The following is an 18,727-nucleotide window of genomic DNA, read 5'->3' as shown; positions in this document are numbered from 1 at the left end:
TATGGCCTTCAGCAAGTGAATTTGGCCTTGGTTTTCAGATGTGCTGATTTAATTTTTAGTCTTTTGCCTCCAGCTTTCTTTTCTTCCTTCTTTTGGGGGGAGGGAAGTGCCCACAGTATGCAAACCTGCTATTTCATTTTACATAAAAATATGTCTCAGTCTGGGGAGTCAGAAGTAGAAGTTGTTTTTGGAAATGGGAACATGGTAAATAATGTTCCTTTCCTATCATCACACTGAAGATGAGCTCTTTCTTACAAAGTATTATTGGTGAATGAATGCACTATGTGGCACAGAGTTATGTTCTGAGAACTTGATTGTTATGAATATTCCTGAATTTGTTAAAGAATCTATCATCTGGGGAATAAAAGCAAAGTTGAATTCTTAAAATTGAGGATTATAGATAAGGTAAATTCTGAGGTAACTCAGTATGAGAGAGTGGATGGAGTAAAATCCCTGACAGCTTCATTTGTGAACTATGATTTTACTGCGTTCTTCATATTATTTTCCCCACAGTTAGCAGATATAGCTAGAGACAGGAACAATTTATTGGAGTGAATGAATACAGGAAATGTTTTGGAAATACATAGGACCCGTATTTCCGGTTGTCATTAGGCAGCTGCTAATGAGAACTGTCTGATAACTATTCCTAATGCTACTCTTCGGGGGTAGGTCAGGAGGTAGGTCCACCTTTGGGTGGACCATCTTTCCGAGACCCCATGCTCCATCTCCCAGCAGGAACCTCCCAAGCTGTGCCAGGCTGCACAGCTCCCACAACTTCCCCCCATAAACCTGCAGCCCAGGCTGCTGGGTTTCACCCCTTTGCTGCCAGATCCTTCTGCCCCATGCAGGAGTAGCCCATCACATGTGTACATCCCCCATGGTGGGGCTGGAGAGAGGAGAGACCTTGACTAGGTCTCTAGAGAAAGAGGAAGAGAGAAACAGAAAAAGGACAAGAGGGTCTGACATAAGCCATCTGGATTTTTCATTCTTGATTCCCTCTGTGTCCCATCAAGCTGTCTGGATCTCCCAGAGCAGCCCCACTCTTGGGGATTCTTGAGAATCACGGCATTATGTCAGACAGTGAAAAGGAGATGTAGGGTCCAGCAGAGTCAGCGAGAGCAGAGTTTTGCCCCAACAGATCCAGTTTCACTAACGGTTTGCAAATATGTAATAACCATTTCCTTTTTTTCTTTTAAGTGTCCTCAACTTGTGGTTTTGAGCCTTCTTTGGACTGAGATTGCCTCATGGGGAGTCAGCTCAACATGTCCCAGAGCTGGGGCCCAAACTGCCAAGCATGCCAAGCCATGGGGCCTCTGATGTGAGGAAAGTACATGTGCCTCCATCCCACCCACTCTCAGGCTACCTGAATTTTAAGATGAGCTGGCCATGGTCCAACGGCAGCATTTCATAGACAAGTCCTCTAGACTGTGCTAAAGCAGTATGTGTAAGAGCAGTCTTATTTTACACTCTTCTCCATGCTTTCATTTCTTATGAGTCACCTGTGGCTTTTGGCTGCTACTAAGAAGGAAAAAAACCTGGCAGTTCTGCTGTAGTCAGATTTGGCAGTTTCACTGGTTACTTCCAGCAATTATCTCCATGTCACAGATATGCTCTTCATGCCAGTTTTAGGAAAACCTTCCACCTTTCTGATGTCTGGGTGAGGAAATGGATTCTTTAGGAAATTGCTCTGGTCCAAGAACAGCCCCTTCTTTACAAATGCTCTCACTGTGATCTTTCACAAAAGGCTGCATTCAAAATTTGAAATATGCTGATGTGCAAATCATTTCAATAGCTGACCTGCAGAATCTGTTGGCAGGGCTGCTACAGGCAGTTTGCTCTGCTTCCAGCCCGCCTGCTTCGTTTTGGCAGCTGCACAGTTTGTGGCCCAGATGCTTGCAGCCTTTTGTCCAAGTTAGGAGCTAGACAAATTTTACACACTGTCCTGTAAGTGCACCTCAGCTTATCATCTACACGAAGAATTAAGACCTAAAGCTTGGGCTGCCTTTTGCCTCCCAAAGTTATTTTAAATGCACCCGGTAAAGCTGGATTACTGATGTACATTGGTGAATGTGCCTGCCGGAGCTCCACCAAGGAGGGGGGCGAATCATTGCATTGCCTTGTAAGGATATCTGCCTGAGTGCAGAGCGGTGGTGAATGCTGCCAGCCGTCCCGAGCAATCGCAGGAGGCCTTTGAAAGCAGCCCAGCACACAGGGGCAGGTCCTCCCAAAAGACCAGATGCCGAAGCAGATGTCAAGGCCACATCGAGGACTGCTGAGTGCAGCGTGGGGCGGTTGTGGCAAGACAGTATTTCCAGGATATGGATGTGAAATTCTTAGGTACAACTTGCAGTATTGGTGTGCCCCTCTGTTTCAAATCCTCACAGCCCTGCCACAAAATTATTTTTAAAAGTTTTGCAGAGTTTTCTTAATTTAAAAGCAGATCTTTCTAAAGAGATTTTCAGACCTGAACAAAATGAAGGTAGATGCCCTAGTGCATACAGCGAAGAGCATGAGCTTTTTAGCACTGTTCTGCTGCTATCATAAGTGACTTTTCTGACATATTTTGAGGTCTGCAAATAGACTGCAAGTTCACTGACCATGTTCTGACCTTGAGGTCGAACGCATCTTTCAATTATCCTGTGACTCTGGTAATTTGGTCACATGTCAGGGGTGGGGAGGAGCACCCACAGTGTTAAATTACCTGCACATATGGACATACATCTGTACATCTGTTGAGTCATGCAAATATAACCTCTCTTTGACAATGCCTTGCTCTCCAGGTCTGGCACTCCAGACACCAACTGCAGTCATGAAGACACGGTGCTGCCCCATGATTACGTGGGGATCTGGTACTGCCCCTGTGGAACAAGAGTGGAGAATAAATGATAAAGACAGCGTATGGTTGATGGGAATAAGCACTGATCTGCAGAACTCAAAGGCAAGGTGTAAGGAACAAAGACCATCCCTTTAAAAACAAAAGTCATGCACTGTTTATGCTGGATACAGTTTTTTAACAGTTGACATTGGTTTTGGGATTGCCTTTCTAATGGCAGCTACCTCGACAGATCTGAGATCTAGTTGGAAAATGGCATAAAAGAAAGTGCTTGTGGCTCCTGCAGTCTGACATTTTGTGTCCCAGAGTACTTTGTGTTCCTCTTCTATGTGGAGCTTTCCAAACTCTGACTAGTGACATCTTACCCTGGTATTTCTACAGTAGTCACCCCTGCCCTGGTGCTGAGGCTGTTTTCCTCTTGAGGAGCTCCATTTCTTCTGGAGGGATGGCTCAGTTGACGAGCTGCGGTACTGTGGCAGATTTCAGCCTGTGCTATTAAGCAAAAAAAAAAAAAAAAAAAAAAATGGTTCCAGTTTATCCTAACCATTTAAGCCCTAAATTAAGACAGTTCAGCAGCTGCCTCATGAACAGCTGAGCTGCCTGTGCAGAAGGACTGGGAACTTCTCAGAGAGGAACAGCTTAGATTGATAGTTAAGGGCAGGAGTAACTGCTTGTGTCATACCTTAGTCTCCAGGTGCAGAGAACGCATGGCACATTTCAACATAGTAAAGGAAATTGGAGTTGTGGGACATGTCTTTGTGAGTCTGTAACAGAGCATTTCTATGTCAGTGACACAAAAGAGAACATGTTGAAACAAAGTGTTCAAATGTTGTAGGAAAACAGCTATATTTAGCTGCTCTAAAAATTGCTCAGCATCAGTCATGAAGGAAATGGTTGTGGCATCCTACGCTCCTCCAGTTTCACCTGTTGCAGCGTTTCTTAAGCCTAGAAATATCTATAAAATAGTAATATAGCAGTTAAAACTTTCCCAGAAGAGGCGTAAACAAACTAAATTCACTTGCTGAAACAGCTATTGCTGAACTATGAATTGACCTTGAGCTGTGTCGATTTGCTGTAATGCAAACCATCTGCACACTGAAACAATTAAAGCCTTCACATCTCCTAGGAGTTTCCTTCCTCCGATTATACTTGCGTGCTTTGGTAGAAGCATAGAGGTAAACAGCTAGTTAGTGTGGCCCTCTGTGTCTGTGTAATTTTATGGTGCAGCACATACAAAACCATTTTCATTTGATGTGGCAGTCAGCTTTCAAGTAGGAAATACAGCATATGCTTGGTACCAAATGCTGGAGTCATAGCTTGTAAAACAGCCTGAGTTAGACACATCTGCTTTGCCTCCTCTGCTTCCCTTCCCCCAGCTTCTCCTTCAGATGTACCAAGATTTCATAAAGCACTGGAGAGGCAGCGCTTAAATACAGACAGGTCTGGTATAAGGCCCTCTGCACGTGCCTGACTGATACTCACCTGCCTTCTGCAATGGGGGTACATAAGTACTGCTTCTGTGCACCAAGTCTGAAGAGAAAGCACTGGATAGCAATTACAAGTGATTTTATAAAAATCTTACTTTCCAGCTAGTTCAGGTTCCGGAAGCTCAGAGTTTACACCTCTTTAAAGCCTTAAAAAAATCCATCTACAGCCATGGCATCAGAGCTTGGACATTGTTGCATTGGACAATGCCAGAGACATTGCTTCTGTAGGATGTCTCTACAATTTGCTATGTCCCACAATAGCTATGTCTCTGCACTATAAAACCCCTTTTTACGCATTCTTCCACCATTTCTGTCCATCCAGATGATAACAGCATTAAAACCTCAGATGCTCCCTTTTCAGATCACAGGGAAGAGTAATCATGCAAGCTTAGTAAAATAAGAAAATAATTTTATTTTGTAAGAACAGATTGGGTTTTTTTCTGATTTCAGAAAATGAGTTTAGAAAATTGTTTTAGAAACTCATTTTTAGAAAGCAGTCTTAACATTCTAGACAATGTAAACATAAGCAGTGACTGTAAAATAAAAATAATTAAATACCTTGCTTTTAAAATTAAGTCTGAAAAATAATATGTAGGTGCAGCACAGCTTCTGAGCCAGCCGCGACTACTTGTCTCTGTGGCCAAAGGCTTCCATTCCAGGGAGTGACCCCTGGCCTCAGGCCAGGTACTGTAAAGTAACTCAGATCCACATTTCTCAGAGCAGGCTGTGTCCTACAGCCCTGTACGTGTGGACTCAAGATATGGCATGCATGTTTTATCAGTTCAAACATGAGGGGAGGCTGAGTAGGTGACACTGGCTGGGACAGTGTAAGAGGATGGTGAAGTGCAGAGGAAGACCGGGGGGTCCACACTGCCATAATGATGTGATTTCTGTTGCTGACTACCCTTGGAAGCACCTCTGGGTTTTGTTTTGAAGGATATATACTAAGTTGATATAAAATAGGGCCCACAAATGAACTAACGTGAAATAAGACTTTCAGAACACCAGAACCCGGGACTGAGCTTGGCAGTGTTCATTGGTCCAAGTCTTATAAATTCTAGGTCATATACATGTTATGCATAAAAGGTTATCTATAACAAATTGACAAAAGTATATCAATTGCTACATTTACAGTTTCCTTTCTGACCTGAGTACTGACCCATGTCTGACCTCTGCTTCAGGCTAGAGAAGTAATGAGGGTCTTGGTCATGCCCTGCATGTGGGGGGCTTGGGGGCACATGTTAAGCTCGAGGCAGTCAGTCTTGAAGAGGCATTTCCCACCTTACAAGTATATGTCTTTGAGACCCAAATATATCTCCTTTGTGTTTATTTTTTATAACACTGGTGGGGGAGGTTGTTAATGAAACAGATAAAAATAAGTAATGTCAACTTCCCTGCATCAGCCCAGGGCTCAGGCTTTGACCTCCTCACCCACTGCAGGACCAGACATGGCAGTCAGCAGATACATAAATAGCTTCTTTTTCTCGGGGTGGGATGGTGCTTCTGCTGAACTTAAGTGCATATGTTGGGTTTTTTTCCCTCTGGTCATCTCTTTTTTCCTCCAAAATGCTGTCACTGCATCTGATTGATAAACTGTAGGCAGAAGAGAGCAAGAACTGTACTGAAGCAGGACATCTCTGACAGGATACAGCCCCATGTGGTCTGCAGCTCTGCTGGACTTCTTGTTGTATAAAGTGTCCACTTCTTCCCTTTCTCTTCCCTCCATATTTGAAGCCAAGAGGCTGACTTTAAATCTCCTAAATTGAGGATTTGAGATGCCATGTGTACAGCATTCCACAATTTTGAAAGAAAAACAGAGGCACCATATTTTCCTTTTTTTTATTTTCTCTTTTTTAGTTCTCCAGTATCTTCTCAGCCCTGATACATATGCTTTCCTTAGCTGCCTTTTCACAAAGTACTTTTTCCATAATTTTCATTTCTAATTTTTCAGTATGTTTTTTTCTCTAAATCTTCCTTCCAAATTACAAACACACATCTCAGCTTTCCGAAACACGTGCTCTTTTTCCACCCAGAAATCTCCGTGGACATTTTGTTTTGGAATTTTATGGAATTCTGGTGAGAAAAACCTTATTTTTATTCCAAAATATTACCTTTTTTATTTGGGTTTTACTTTTCTGATTTGCCTATTTCTCACTTCTGATTTTTTCCATTCCCTGCACTCCTGTCTTTTCTTCAAACTGTCTTACTTTTTTCTCCCCCTGCACCAGCATTCTTGCAGTGAGGGAGGAAGAGCATGACAGTGAAGGTGGGAATCAGAAAGCTCTTGGGCCAGTGAATGTGTCGCAGACCAAATATGGAAGGAGTTAGCGAGATTTAGGTAAAAGAAAGCTTGATTTAGGGCAAAATTTTCAAAGGTGGTCACATCCTACCGAAAATGTGAAAAATGTTCATCTGCAGTGCTGCAAAAGTCCAGGGGCCAGAAAGCAATTACCTTGCGTTAGCAGCTGGCAGCTCCTCCGCTGCCTGCTGGGCTTGCAAGTTGGAAAGTGAGTGGGCAGGCACGAGCAGGCAAGGGGGGCTGCCCTGCTGCAGTCCCCAGCATTTCAGCTGACCGGGCTGGATCTGCAGGCAGAGGGCACTGCACTTTCAGGCGATTTTTTTCAGATTTTTCCACCTAAGGGTGGACTAGATGGATCAGGCAACAAGTTGTCAGATCTGTTGTCCTGTCAAGCAGCCCTGTCTTTCTGGGACGCTTATCTTCATGTACTGTTGTCAAGATGATTTCCTACAAAGTCCTAAACTTATGTGGACAGTTTCTAGGGAGTTTCTACTATATCACAGTCAGACTTATTAAACAGAGCAAAATGTCATCTCGTACACAGTATGACAAGACAATTTCATGTTCTTTGTCTAAGAAATGACAATTGGAAAGTGATTCTCAGACCAGAAGGCCCCTTCCCCCATCAATTCACCAGTTTGAGGACAGATGCTTGGAATCAGATTGCAGCTACAGTGCATTAGGGCTCACATTTTCATGGTATCTACAAAGCATGCTGAACTTCCACAGTTGTGGTTTCTATACTTAAAACAGAAGGTCCTCATTAATTTTACTGCCTCAAGTATTTTTATACACTGTTAGCAATTAGGAACTGAATTAAAAGTAGGAGAAGGTCTGTTTTCTGTACATTTTGTTATAGAATATTTCCTTAAGATTATATAAGCAGTTCTACTGCTTACTCTGGCAAGGCATGGGTGCTTACAGAGAATTGGATGACAGCACTACCAGGCCTCTGAGCTTCCCTTATGCCAACCTTCGCTTATGTCTGACTATTCTCATCAATGGCACTGTGTGAATAAGGATGTTTATTCACCTGTTTATTGAGTTGGGGCTTCTGGGCTACATCTAGGTACTGACAAACTTTATCTGAAATTACTGGGGCTGGCTACAGCATAAGCTAAAAAGGCCATTGCTGCAGGGAACAGATTGCCACATGGAACATGGCTCTCAGCTTGGAACATGGCTCTCAGCTTTGAATTCTTACTGCTACCAACATATGCACTGATCTGTCAGTGCCACAGAAATCCAGCCTTTGAAATGAGAGTGAGAGGCAGGGCAAGACTCACTTCAGTATATTTGTGCAGCTCTCTGAAACCCTCTGATTAAACATATGACAGACATATAAAATACCTGATCATCATTTATATTATAAAATCTACCTTTTCAGATCTGTGACAAGAAAGTACTTGTTTAGCAATGCAGTCTATATTATTAGTCTATAATCAACAGGAGAGGAAAAAGGGAAAATTACTAACAAATCTTTCTGTTTTGGAGAGCACTTCTGCCTAACTGGGATGCAAAAAGAAAAGACTGATAGAAAAATGCACGCAAGTACGGGAGAAGATTGCTTTATGAGCTTTATCAAAATCCTTTCAAGGGCAATGAGAGTCTTTCAGTTGTTCCCAATGGGTTTTGGGGCGGGTCAGGATGTAGGAAGGTGCATGCTGACACCACATGATGAGGCCAGACTCCATGGCAGTGTCTTCAAACTGCAGAAATATTCCCTTAGTGAGGGTTGTATTTGTCATCTTATACTAGCTGACTTTGAGTCATCTTGCTAAGCTGAATTGATGACACATCTTTTTGCAATAAACAGGGGTATAGAATATTCTGGAAAACTGTCAGACTCTTAACACAAGGATGATGGTAATTCCAAAATTGTCAGGAAGGTAAAGTTTTATCTTTATAGCTTTACATAGCAACCAAGTCCCCAGTCCTCCAAACTATGTGCATGTTTAAAATTATGAGTAGCTCTACTGATTTCAGTCAAACTGTGCATGTAGGTAGGTGGCCACATGTTTGCAGCATTGCAAGAAAGGAGACAAGCACAGACTTCTCATTCCATCCGCTTGCTATCCCCCTTCAAAATAATGAAGGTCTGACTGCTCTGACCACAACCCCTGCAACAGGGAAGGTGAACTTGCTCTGATTTCTGTTACCTTCTGAAGAGCAATCCAAGTATGGTAGATGAAGAACACAGATTTGGTGCATGACTGCAAGTGTGCAAACATGTAAGAAAGTGATTACATGGGTTATTTTTCATTTCCAGCTATCCCTTTTTTTTTGAGGATTTTGAATGAACAACTTGCACCAAGGGGGCTTAAGGGTTGGGCAGAATCAAGAATTTTAAGAGGCAGAGAAAAATTCCTGACAATGCTCTCTAAGGTTGTATCTGCTATAACAAGTACGTGTCCCCATGGCATTTCTTCCCCAGGATATGGGGAGAGGCTGTTTACCTGGCTCCTGTTTGTTTTCAATCTGCACTCATGTGCCTATGTGGCTGGAATGACCTTGTTTGAATTAACGATTTGCTGAGTATGAATCAAAGGATAATTGTCATTGCTGCCAGTGGTACTAAACAGACCTGAGCTATTAATTCAACACAAATGGGAGAAATGAGTAAACACAAAGTTTACTGGTGTAAGGAAACTACAGGCCTGAGTGGATATTCTGGGTTGGTTGTATTTCAACTTCATTGCTTTGCTTTGATCATCTGAAATTACTACTGTTTTCAGCTGGAATGCAGAAAAAACTAAACTTACACAATGAATTATTTATTCAGATTTTAAAGGGACAGTTACAAACTCTTTTCCTCTGCAACTTGTTTTTAGTTAGTCTTTGCTATACACATATAATTTAAATAATTAAAATAATGGGTTTCAATCCTAAGTGTATCTTAAGATTTAGTATGTCCCATAGGAATGTACCTGAAGCAGCTCTTAGTTAGGGAAGAGGGGCTGACTGCATAGTTTTTTTGCAGTCCCTTCTATACTTCTGGTTTTCTTTAGTTCTTTAAGATTTTGATTCACACTTGGACGAATGTCTGCACAAAAAATCTCAAAATCAGTATACTCAAGCAGGTGTTGGCTACAGCACTGTCTCAGTGCTGGTACAGAAACAGATTACCTTTACTCCTTTCTTTTCCAGCCTCACATCATGCAGCCCATACTGTGCCTAGACCAGGAACATCATTACTGTTTAAATACAGGGAGTAATTTATTAAACATCTGTTGCTACCAGATAGCAACCAGCCCTAAGGTGTCCCTAAATTTTGAAAGTCCCTAAGTTTTCGAAAAGCTAAAAAATTTATTGAGAAAAAAGAAAAAAGAAAGGGAAGAATGACACAGTCATGCTGAAGCTCTGATAAATGATAAAAGAAAGTAAAACTATAGTTGGAAGTCAAAGGCATACTTTACACTGGTAAGGTTAATCCTTTATAGGATCAGGACCAGGGTTTGCAAAGACATGTGAAGGCAGAAAATGAGAGGGGGAGAGAAGGAGCCACAGTACTCCAGAAAAGAGCCAGGAGTTGGGGGCATCTTGCAAATTCATAGCAATTAGAATTAAATACTGCTAGGGTCATTAATGAAACTCTTCCTGCAAAGCACTGATGAAACAGGGAGGATAGTAATGCAGGTTTAGAGCGGGGTGAGAAAGTTGAGTGTCTGCAATGACCCTTTCCCTCGCACAGCCCATGTCCTGCTTCCTTTCACTTCTCCCATCCCACCAGAGGCTGCTGCCTGCAACTGCGGGACCTGCTTGCCAGAGAATGTAAGCATCCTTGCAGGGTTTCACCTGGGGCACTGAAGTCAGGGGAGGTAGAAAAGGAGGAATCTGTCAATTCTTCTCTTGAGATCTCCAAATTATTTTTTTAATTGTAATAGAAATATAGTCTTAAATGCTACAGGACTACCCAAACCCATGCTCTATCTTGCTTTTAGCTTTCCTGATCCTTTGACCCACTGCCTTTTGATGTAGTCTGCCACAAGTCTGGAGAGAAGACCAAGGCTTGTGTGCAGAAGTGAGTGTCTTGGTCCTGGGGCTCAAAGCAACATTACTGGCCAAGTGAATGTTTAGTGGCTTTCCCATTTGAATGAGTCTTCCCAGTGTCTATGTCAGAGGGTGGAGAGGATGTTTTTGATACATGTAAACATCATGCAGTTGCTGATGGAGTTAATGTAAACTCTATAGGATGTGTTATCAGTTGTCCCTTTGTTTAGTCTGGGAAGCAGAAAAATGGGAAGAACAAAGAGTCCCCAAATACCCAAAAAGTTGCTCTAAAAAACCAGCAATGGACTGTTCTCCCTCTATTTCTCTTGCTAAGAAGCAAATGGGCAAGGTTAAGTATTTAAAATGAGACGTTAGGAAAAACTTTCTAACTCAATAAATAACTTAAACACTAGAAGGGATGGCCTACAGGGGAGGTGCTACAGCACCGTACTGTGTTTTAAGAACAGATTTCTAAAGGTCTTTTAGGGATGGTGTAAAGTTGGGTGCTCTTCTTCAGAGCAGGAGATGAATGTACTGAACTACCTCTTGTAATCCCATTCAACTATATTTTCCTGTGGTATTGTGATTACTTCAACAAAGTGATATTTTAATACAAATAAAGTAAGGAAGCTGCAGGACCTTTTGCAGTAGTCCACCTCTATGCAATTCTGTGTCCGGTTTTAAGGGTTATTTCAGTCATGGTAGTTCGAAGTCCTAATTCTTGCCAGATTCATAAAATTATTCACACCTGTTTTGCCATTTAGGAAGTTCAGCTTTTATTTCCACTTTTCTGGAAGCTGTGCTTGATGTTCCATTTCTCTGAACTGACTCTCCTAAACCACTAAGTGATTTAAAGCTGAATTTTATCCTGAAATGAACAGTCATTTTAATTATTGTTTCCCCCCCTACACAACAAATAGCTGTATATCACACAGGTTATCTTTGCCTGTGATTGCTTTTTATTAATATTTTATTAATGAGATTCTTGCTTTGAAACACAAAGTGCCCATTACTATTTTAGGTTCTGTTACTTGAGCCACCACTTTTAACTGCCTACAGTTTAAAAATACTCTGAAATTCTATCTACGTCATCAACCCTCTCCCAAAACTTCTTTCTTCTTTTCTTCACGGGTGCATTTGTAGCACTACTTGCTACTAGAACTTAATTATTAATTGAAAAAAAAAGGCATCTCCCTCTTCTTGCTAGCTGCCTGTGCGATCATATGATAACTGATTGCCAGTTTATTTTCTCATGGGATTGAATTATTTCTTGGAAGGACTGTTTGAGAGCCTCGTAGTGCTTGTCTGTGTTGTAGATCTCACTCCTCTGCCACATTCCTTGGCTTTTAAGTTATTTTTTTTACCTAGTATGCTTCAAAGAACAAGTATGCTTTCAGAAAGCTTGTTACTAACTTTATCTTGAGACATGGCTGTCTTTGTTTTCATTATTCAGTGTTGTTTGGGGTTTTTTTGATTATTTAAGAGGCCTGTCAGAGCGAACCAAAAATAATGCAAGTCCGGTAGTGTAGATGTTTAAATGCAGCACCTAACAAAGAGCCTTGAATGAGTCTTACCTAGGTAAGATCAAAAAGTCAATCTGAGAAGGTGGAAGAGTACTTGTCTGGGTACAGAGACTGTAAAAATATGGACAGAGTAGTCTGGAGACAGTGAAATCAACAGGGGTACCAATTAATCTTTAAGTATCAGCCTTGCAAAATACTCGATAGGATTTGGTTATGTTACTTGCCAGCACTAAACAAATAAAAATTGAAAGGCATCACATCTGTTTGTACCTTCATGTGAATTATTTGATTCAGTGCCATGTCTGAAAAAAATTAAAGTAAAAAAATCTCTGTCAAAATTAGTAGGCTTAAAAACAGAGCCATAATGGAGGAGTGAACTCATACTGGAAGATATAGCACAGAGAACTTGGATGTATTCTCTTCCTCATTCTTTGTTGCAGCAGGAGAAAACGGTACTGTGAATCTTTCCGTGTTATCGATATAAATGATGCTTCACAGACAAGGTGAATGCCTTGCCTTGCTGACAGGGAATATGTAGACTCGAGCCCAGGACTTTCAACTGATCTTGCACAGATGGACTGGAGCTCCCTTGCAGCAGCTTATTGTCTTGATGATCATCTTTGCCAGTTTAATGGTCCACCCACGCACTACCAGGCTTGAGGCTGCAGCCAAGCAAACAAGTTACAAACAGTACCTTTTTTGCTCGGGAGTCTGTCAAGTGTGCCAGCAGGTAATATTTAAAAATACCTTTGTAGTTTGAAAACACAAATCCCATTTTGTAGCATATCTCAATCACTTAAAATCCTTCACCTTAATTATGATCATGGTCAGGGGCTTTTTTTCCGAAAGCTTTGTAAACTGGAGTTATTGGGTCTTGGGCAGGTTCAGAGGTGTACCCAGCAGGTCCCTGGTGGGACTTCCCTTTGGCATGGAGCTGGGCTTGGCGAGCCAGGTAACACAAAGCTCATTTGTCTAAAACAAGCATTTTAACACGTTTTAGTCGCATTCAAGTAACTTGGCATTCAACTTAAAGCTATCTTGCATACCATGGGGCTTTACAGTGCCGACAAGTAGGCTCAAGGTCTGACACATCCGCATCTACGCTATTAATCTCAATTATTTGTTTCAAAAGCTGTGCAACCTTCTAATCTGCCAGATGCCAAACTCCATACAAAAGTCTGGAAGAATCAGAGTTGATGGGAAAGTAAGGATTTAACACCTCCCAAACTGATTTGACTGGTTTTAGTTCTCAGTGTGAGTTGTTTTGTTGGTGTTGATGTGCCTTTATCAATATGTAAGGATACTGGTGTGGAAAGAGAAGCTTAGTGGCAGAAACAGACCCAGTCCCCACTCAGGTGGGGGATAGGAACAGCCACACACAGCAAATGAGGAGTGTGTGAGGGGCCAGAGAAATGGGGATCAGTAAGAGGGAAAGGAGGTGTCAGCTAATGGTGTAATGGTGTCCCTGATACATCTCTGAGTGCTGAGACCATGGGAACTGGCTTAGATGTGTTGGCTTAGATTGCAGTTTGGTAAACACAAAGCTCCAATTCTGTTTAATCTAAGGCTGTGCTGCTGCTGAAAGGTGTTGCCTGCTCTCCTCTCTGATCCCGAAGTCTCCAGAGGTTTGCTCTGGCAGCAAGTGGCTGATGTGACTCATTTCCCCTCTTGGGGCCACTGCTGTGGCATAGGGGACAGAAGGAACGCCGGACTAAGGGTGTGCAGGAAAGGCAAGTCTGCATTTATGGGCAGCTGCAAAGCTTTAGGAAGCGGTACCTTAAACCCAGCATCCTGTCGGTGACAGTGACCAGCCCTAGATAAACTAAGGGAAGACATGAGAAACTCTGAAGCAGGTAATTACGGAGCAACTTGGCCTTCACGCATTGTCTGTCATTTCCCCCGTTGGTGATGAGTCTGATGTTTGCCCTGTGTCTTATCAGGACTTTTGTGCTTTTAAATATGTTTTCCAGTTGCAGCTCTGGATAGTCTTGCTATCTGTACACATATCTAATCTCTGCTGAGTCTTCACAAGCCTCACTCCTCGCTACATCCCGGGGCGATGAATTCCATCGATTTAACAGTCCGTGGGCTGCTGATGGTGCCGGAGCGGCCGGGGCCAGGCACCGCCGCGGCTGCGAAACTCGGGGCTGTGACTGCTCAGCGCGGTGGGGCCGCCGCCGGTCGCGAAGCCTGAATTCACGGATTGCTGGGTGAAAAGGCTTTCGCCATTGTTTTGCCGTCGGTTATTTTTTAATAACTTTGTTCTTACAGTGCATAGAAGGTGAAAGCGGGTAATTATTGGGGAAAAGTTTGGGAACTTATTTCTTCAGCACGGCCTCCCCCTCAGCTGCCTCGTTCCTGGTAACTAACATGGGGACACGACATCGGGAAAGGGGGTCAGGGACGCGGCCGCCCCCTGCCCGGGCCTGGCGGGTGTTTGGAGCGCGGGGGCGGGAAGGGGCCACCCCTGCCCCTCACCTGCTGCCCGGGCGGGCGGAGGCGGCGCTGCCCGCGGGAACTCGCGCGGCAGGAAGGGAGCGGAGCGAGGGCGGGAGCGCGGCAGCCACAGCCCGGCTCCTCCTCCTCCTCCTCCTCCTCCTCCTCCTCCTCCTCCTCCGTCTCTTGCGCCCCGGACCCGCCGGGCTGGGCGAGGAGTGGCAGCGGCGGGGCCCCATGCGGCGGCCGGGACGGCGCTCTCCGCCGCCCGGCCCCACCAGCACTAGCAGCCGCTGCCGATGACCTGGACCAGCAGTATGAGCAGCGGGTACAGCAGCCTGGAGGAGGAGGAGTCCGAAGAGTTCTTTTTCACCGCCCGTACCTCCTTCTTCAGGAGGCCGCCGGGCAAGTCCCGCGCCGTCCCGCAAGTAAGTGCCGTGCGCGGGGCTGAGGGGCGGCTGCGCCCGCGAGGCAGCTCCGCCGGGCCGGGCCGGGCCGGCTCCCTCCGGCTTGGCCTCCACGTGTCCGCTGCCCCCTCCCCCACGGGGAAGGACCCGCGGAGCCGCCCGCACCCGGGACGGAGCGGGGAGCAGGCGGCCGGGCAGGGCTTCTTCCCTCGCCGGGCTTCGAGCAGGGCTCCCGCGCGGGCGGGGGTCTCCGGAGGGGTCTCTGGAGGGGCCCCCGCCGGCGTGCCCCGCTCGGCGGCCGGGCTGAGGGACCCCCAGCGCCCGGCGAGCAGGGGATGTGAGGGGGGATCACATGTCTCTGGTAAGCGCGCTGTCGGCCCCGCTGCCGGCTCGGCGGGCAGCGCTCCGCCGGGGCACGGCAGGGTCTGCCCCTCGCTCCTCTCGGAGCTCATTCCGCGATGAATGACAGCCTCTTCAGCTGGTTTGTTGGCAGAAAAAGGCCCTCAGAAGTGTTTTAAGTGTCTCGGTTTAAGCATTCAGGCTCAGGCAATGAGCTGCAAGTAGGCTTTGAAGTGAAGAACTGATTAAAAACAAAGCAAAAACCCCGAACCAACCCCTATTGTGGTCAGCGTTGAAATTTCAGTACAGGACCTGTCCGATCCAGAGCAGTCATTAAACCATATAGGGTAAACGTCACATTTCTTTAGCCGAGCAGTCTATTCCCTCTCATTTCTCTCATCCTAAAGCGCAGGACGTCTTCGTAGAGGTGTTTTGTGTCTTTGGAAACTGGAAGCTAGCGACCTGTTTTGTTTATACTAGTTCTTCTTCACCTGCTCCTACCAGCATCTGTAGCTTCTTTCTGTTCGGCGTTTGTTTCTTTCTACCAACTCTTGGAGTTTTTCCCCACTGAATTTCGGTTCCAGTATTACTGCTGCTGTGGGGACCTGGTTATAAACTTACTTGTCAAAGCCTGGGTACCACAGCTGCCCTCTGGTCCACCCGTGCCATATGTCAAAAACCATCATTCATTGCCCACAGCCATTTCTGTAGGCTATGTTCTGCTGCAGAAAGCAAATCTTGGTTTATGTTTCTCTGAGGTTGTCCATCTATTATGCTCCATTTCTGATTTGCTTAAAACTGAAAGCCTCTAGCTGCCCCTCGGGAAACTCTTGCTCCTGTTTGAGGAAGTGCACACAGCTCTCTTGAGCTTTTACTTCCTTTGCAAAGTTTGGCAAGGAGCCTGGGCACACCCTCTCCCTACACCTGAGCTTGGGCATTTGGTGCAAATAGGCTGGGACCAGCTACTTGTCAGGTCGTGGCTGCTTTTGTGCAGTGTGCTCCTCTTAACACCTCTCTTCAGGGGTTGTCTTTTTCTCATCCATTTTGAGTTTCAGCCTCCCACTAACCTCAGGTATTCTCTGGAAACTGGCGAGTCCTGCAGAGTGTCCTTGAACTTCATCTGCTAACGTATTTAGCCAGTGCTGGCTGTCACCTGGCCCTTGCAGAGGAGAATCGTGGTGTGACAGTACTATGTGAATAGATACCTAACTACTGTCAGGCTCGGTGTAGCTACTATATTGTGACATGTGAGAAGGCCCAGGTCTTGATTCAGATCTAAAAGCGTACATGTGTCTTTATAATGCTATTGTATGAGTTGTTTTACAAAATACTAGCTGTATAAGTAGTAAATTGTGGAAATGTGTAAATTGCAGTATGTGATGATGTTTCCAAGCAAGAGGGACTGGAAAAAAACCCCAAATTGCAACTAAAATTTGTTATTCTGTTCTAGTAATGTTTCCCAAGAGAATACTGCAGTGAGGTGTTGCAGGGTACATGTTTAAGTATGTATTTAGTAGGCTGGAATAAATTAATCCGTATTGCTGACTCTGCAGCATCAGAAATACTCAGCTAATGTTTCTAGTCATAAAGTTATTACCAGTTGCTCTGAGCTGCTGATTTATAGAGGAAAGAAAAAAAATCCCCGAACAATGCTGAATGTAGATTTCAACAGTCATGTGGCCAGTAAGAGTGAGTTTCCCCTTCCAGCAATAACAGTCATAATAAGCCTCTTTGTAGGGAAGAGGATGTTACTTTTGGTTTGTATTTGAGGTTTAGTCAAAAAATGCATACTATGTCCCCTTGAGCAAACAGAAAAGAGGGGAGCTATTAGTTATTGTTTCTGTGTGTTTCTCAACTATACAGATATTAAGTTTTGCAGTGTGGGTTTCTTTTTTTGTAGAAGATTTAAATGCTGGCCATTACTTTTATCCCTCTATCTTAGCTCCCTCTGCCCCCTTTCTTGGGAAGAAATGGGTTAGAGCATTTGGCTTGCAGCTGTGCCTGCAGAAAAACTCAGTACTAGTGTTTAGCCTTGTTTTGTATGGATTTCCAAAGAAAAGGAAGAAAGGAAAAAGGAAATTCACGGGTTTAAGTAGTGAAGTTTTGTCTTCCATTTAATAGGTCAAGGATGGGCTTTCATACCTCAGATCTGCAGCTGAGACAGGATTAATGAATTGATAGCAATTATGATGTAACAATCTTGTGATAATACCTTTGGTCTTTGCCTATGATACCTAATCTCTAGAGTTGTTAAAGATTTGTCTCTTCATCTCTCTGTACCACTTCTAAAATACTTGCAGCATAAAACCACTGCAGCATGTGATAGGCAGCATGATGTTTGGGGTTGAGCTGTGGCCCCAAAGTTGTTTCTTAGGCAAGAAATACTTCAGTCTGAGGGCAATATAGATAAAATGCAGGTTGCTTTATGCAGTGTTGCTGCTCATGAAATTTTAGCTTTATTTAAGGTTTCTTCTGTGGCTCTTGTAAAAAATATAGATTAAGCTCACTGTGGCCCTGTTTTGTGTTTGCAATGACTCATTTCATAAATGAAAAAGGAGGAACTGTAAATATATTTGTCCTGCCAGTATGACTACTCACGTGAGGTAAAGTTATCCATGTACATAGGCTTTTGCAAGATCAGACCTGTGCTTCTGTATGATCAAGCCTTTGGAAATTGTCCATTCCCTGTAGAGAAAATACCAAAATAAGATGTTTGGTAAACTTCTGAAAGCTGACCCCTTTCTCTCCCTCTTTTCTCCAGCCCACCCCCATCCTTTCAGGAAAATTGAAAACAGTCATGCCTGCTGCTGAAAGCCCCACCATATGTTGGAAGGATGCACATCTTCCCGTGCATGTTTTCTGCACTTTCCTTCGACACCCAGTTCCCTGAATTCTTCTACTTTGAACCACTTTGGGTTAATGTAAATCCTTCCAATACTTTCCTTTCTCAGGGGTCTTGATGGACAGTAGCTTTTCAAGCATTTTAGTTGGTGTCTGAGTTAGTTCTAGTTCCCAGCCTTGCTGAGCTCGTATCTTCCATGAGGATCCCTGTAAACGCTTGAGGATATCCATGTACTTGGTTCTGCCTGCTCTGCATTTGTCATCCCCTCCCAGTGTAACTGTAAGGGTTAGAAACATGAGAAGAGGCTGTGGTCAAGATCTCTCTCTGCCCTTTCATATGAGGGATCTGCGACAGAGGACACCACTGTGCCTTGGGAAACCTTGCTTCAGAAGCTGGCAAGTGCTATGAAGGTCATGTATCCTAGCTGTTAGAAGAGGGCCAATCCTGCAGCTCGTCTTCATCATCTGAATTGTGAATAGTTTGCACACAAAATGTGAGAGAGTTCTGCTTGATGTCTGATGCAAAATAGCTTGGATATAGGAAGTTTGTTGCTTGGATGCTGCTTTGCTCT

At 44.1% G+C, this 18,727-nt stretch overlaps 1 protein-coding gene across 5 annotated transcripts in view; it reads left to right on the top strand.

The window, feature by feature from the left end:
* RASSF3 (Ras association domain family member 3) overlaps positions 1-18,727 on the top strand; it is a 106,310-nt gene that overhangs the window by 40,032 nt on the left and 47,551 nt on the right. Inside the window, exon 1 of one of the 5 annotated variants that reach the window (XM_027738909.2) lies at positions 14,763-14,996. The exons of the other annotated variants lie outside the window; for them this stretch is intronic. Within the exon in view, the coding sequence (XP_027594710.1) occupies positions 14,868-14,996 (129 nt within the window). The 5' untranslated portion in view covers positions 14,763-14,867. Of the gene's footprint in view, positions 1-14,762; positions 14,997-18,727 lie in introns of those variants that run through there. 5 annotated transcript variants of the gene reach the window in all.

This window comes from Pipra filicauda, unplaced genomic scaffold (assembly GCF_003945595.2).
Source record: "Pipra filicauda isolate LSUMZ 115617 unplaced genomic scaffold, ASM394559v2 scaffold247_size1415610_pilon, whole genome shotgun sequence".
Lineage (NCBI taxonomy): Eukaryota > Metazoa > Chordata > Aves > Passeriformes > Pipridae > Pipra > Pipra filicauda.
The sequence above is the reverse complement of the archived record's forward strand: the minus strand, read 5'-3'. Positions and strand labels throughout refer to the sequence as shown.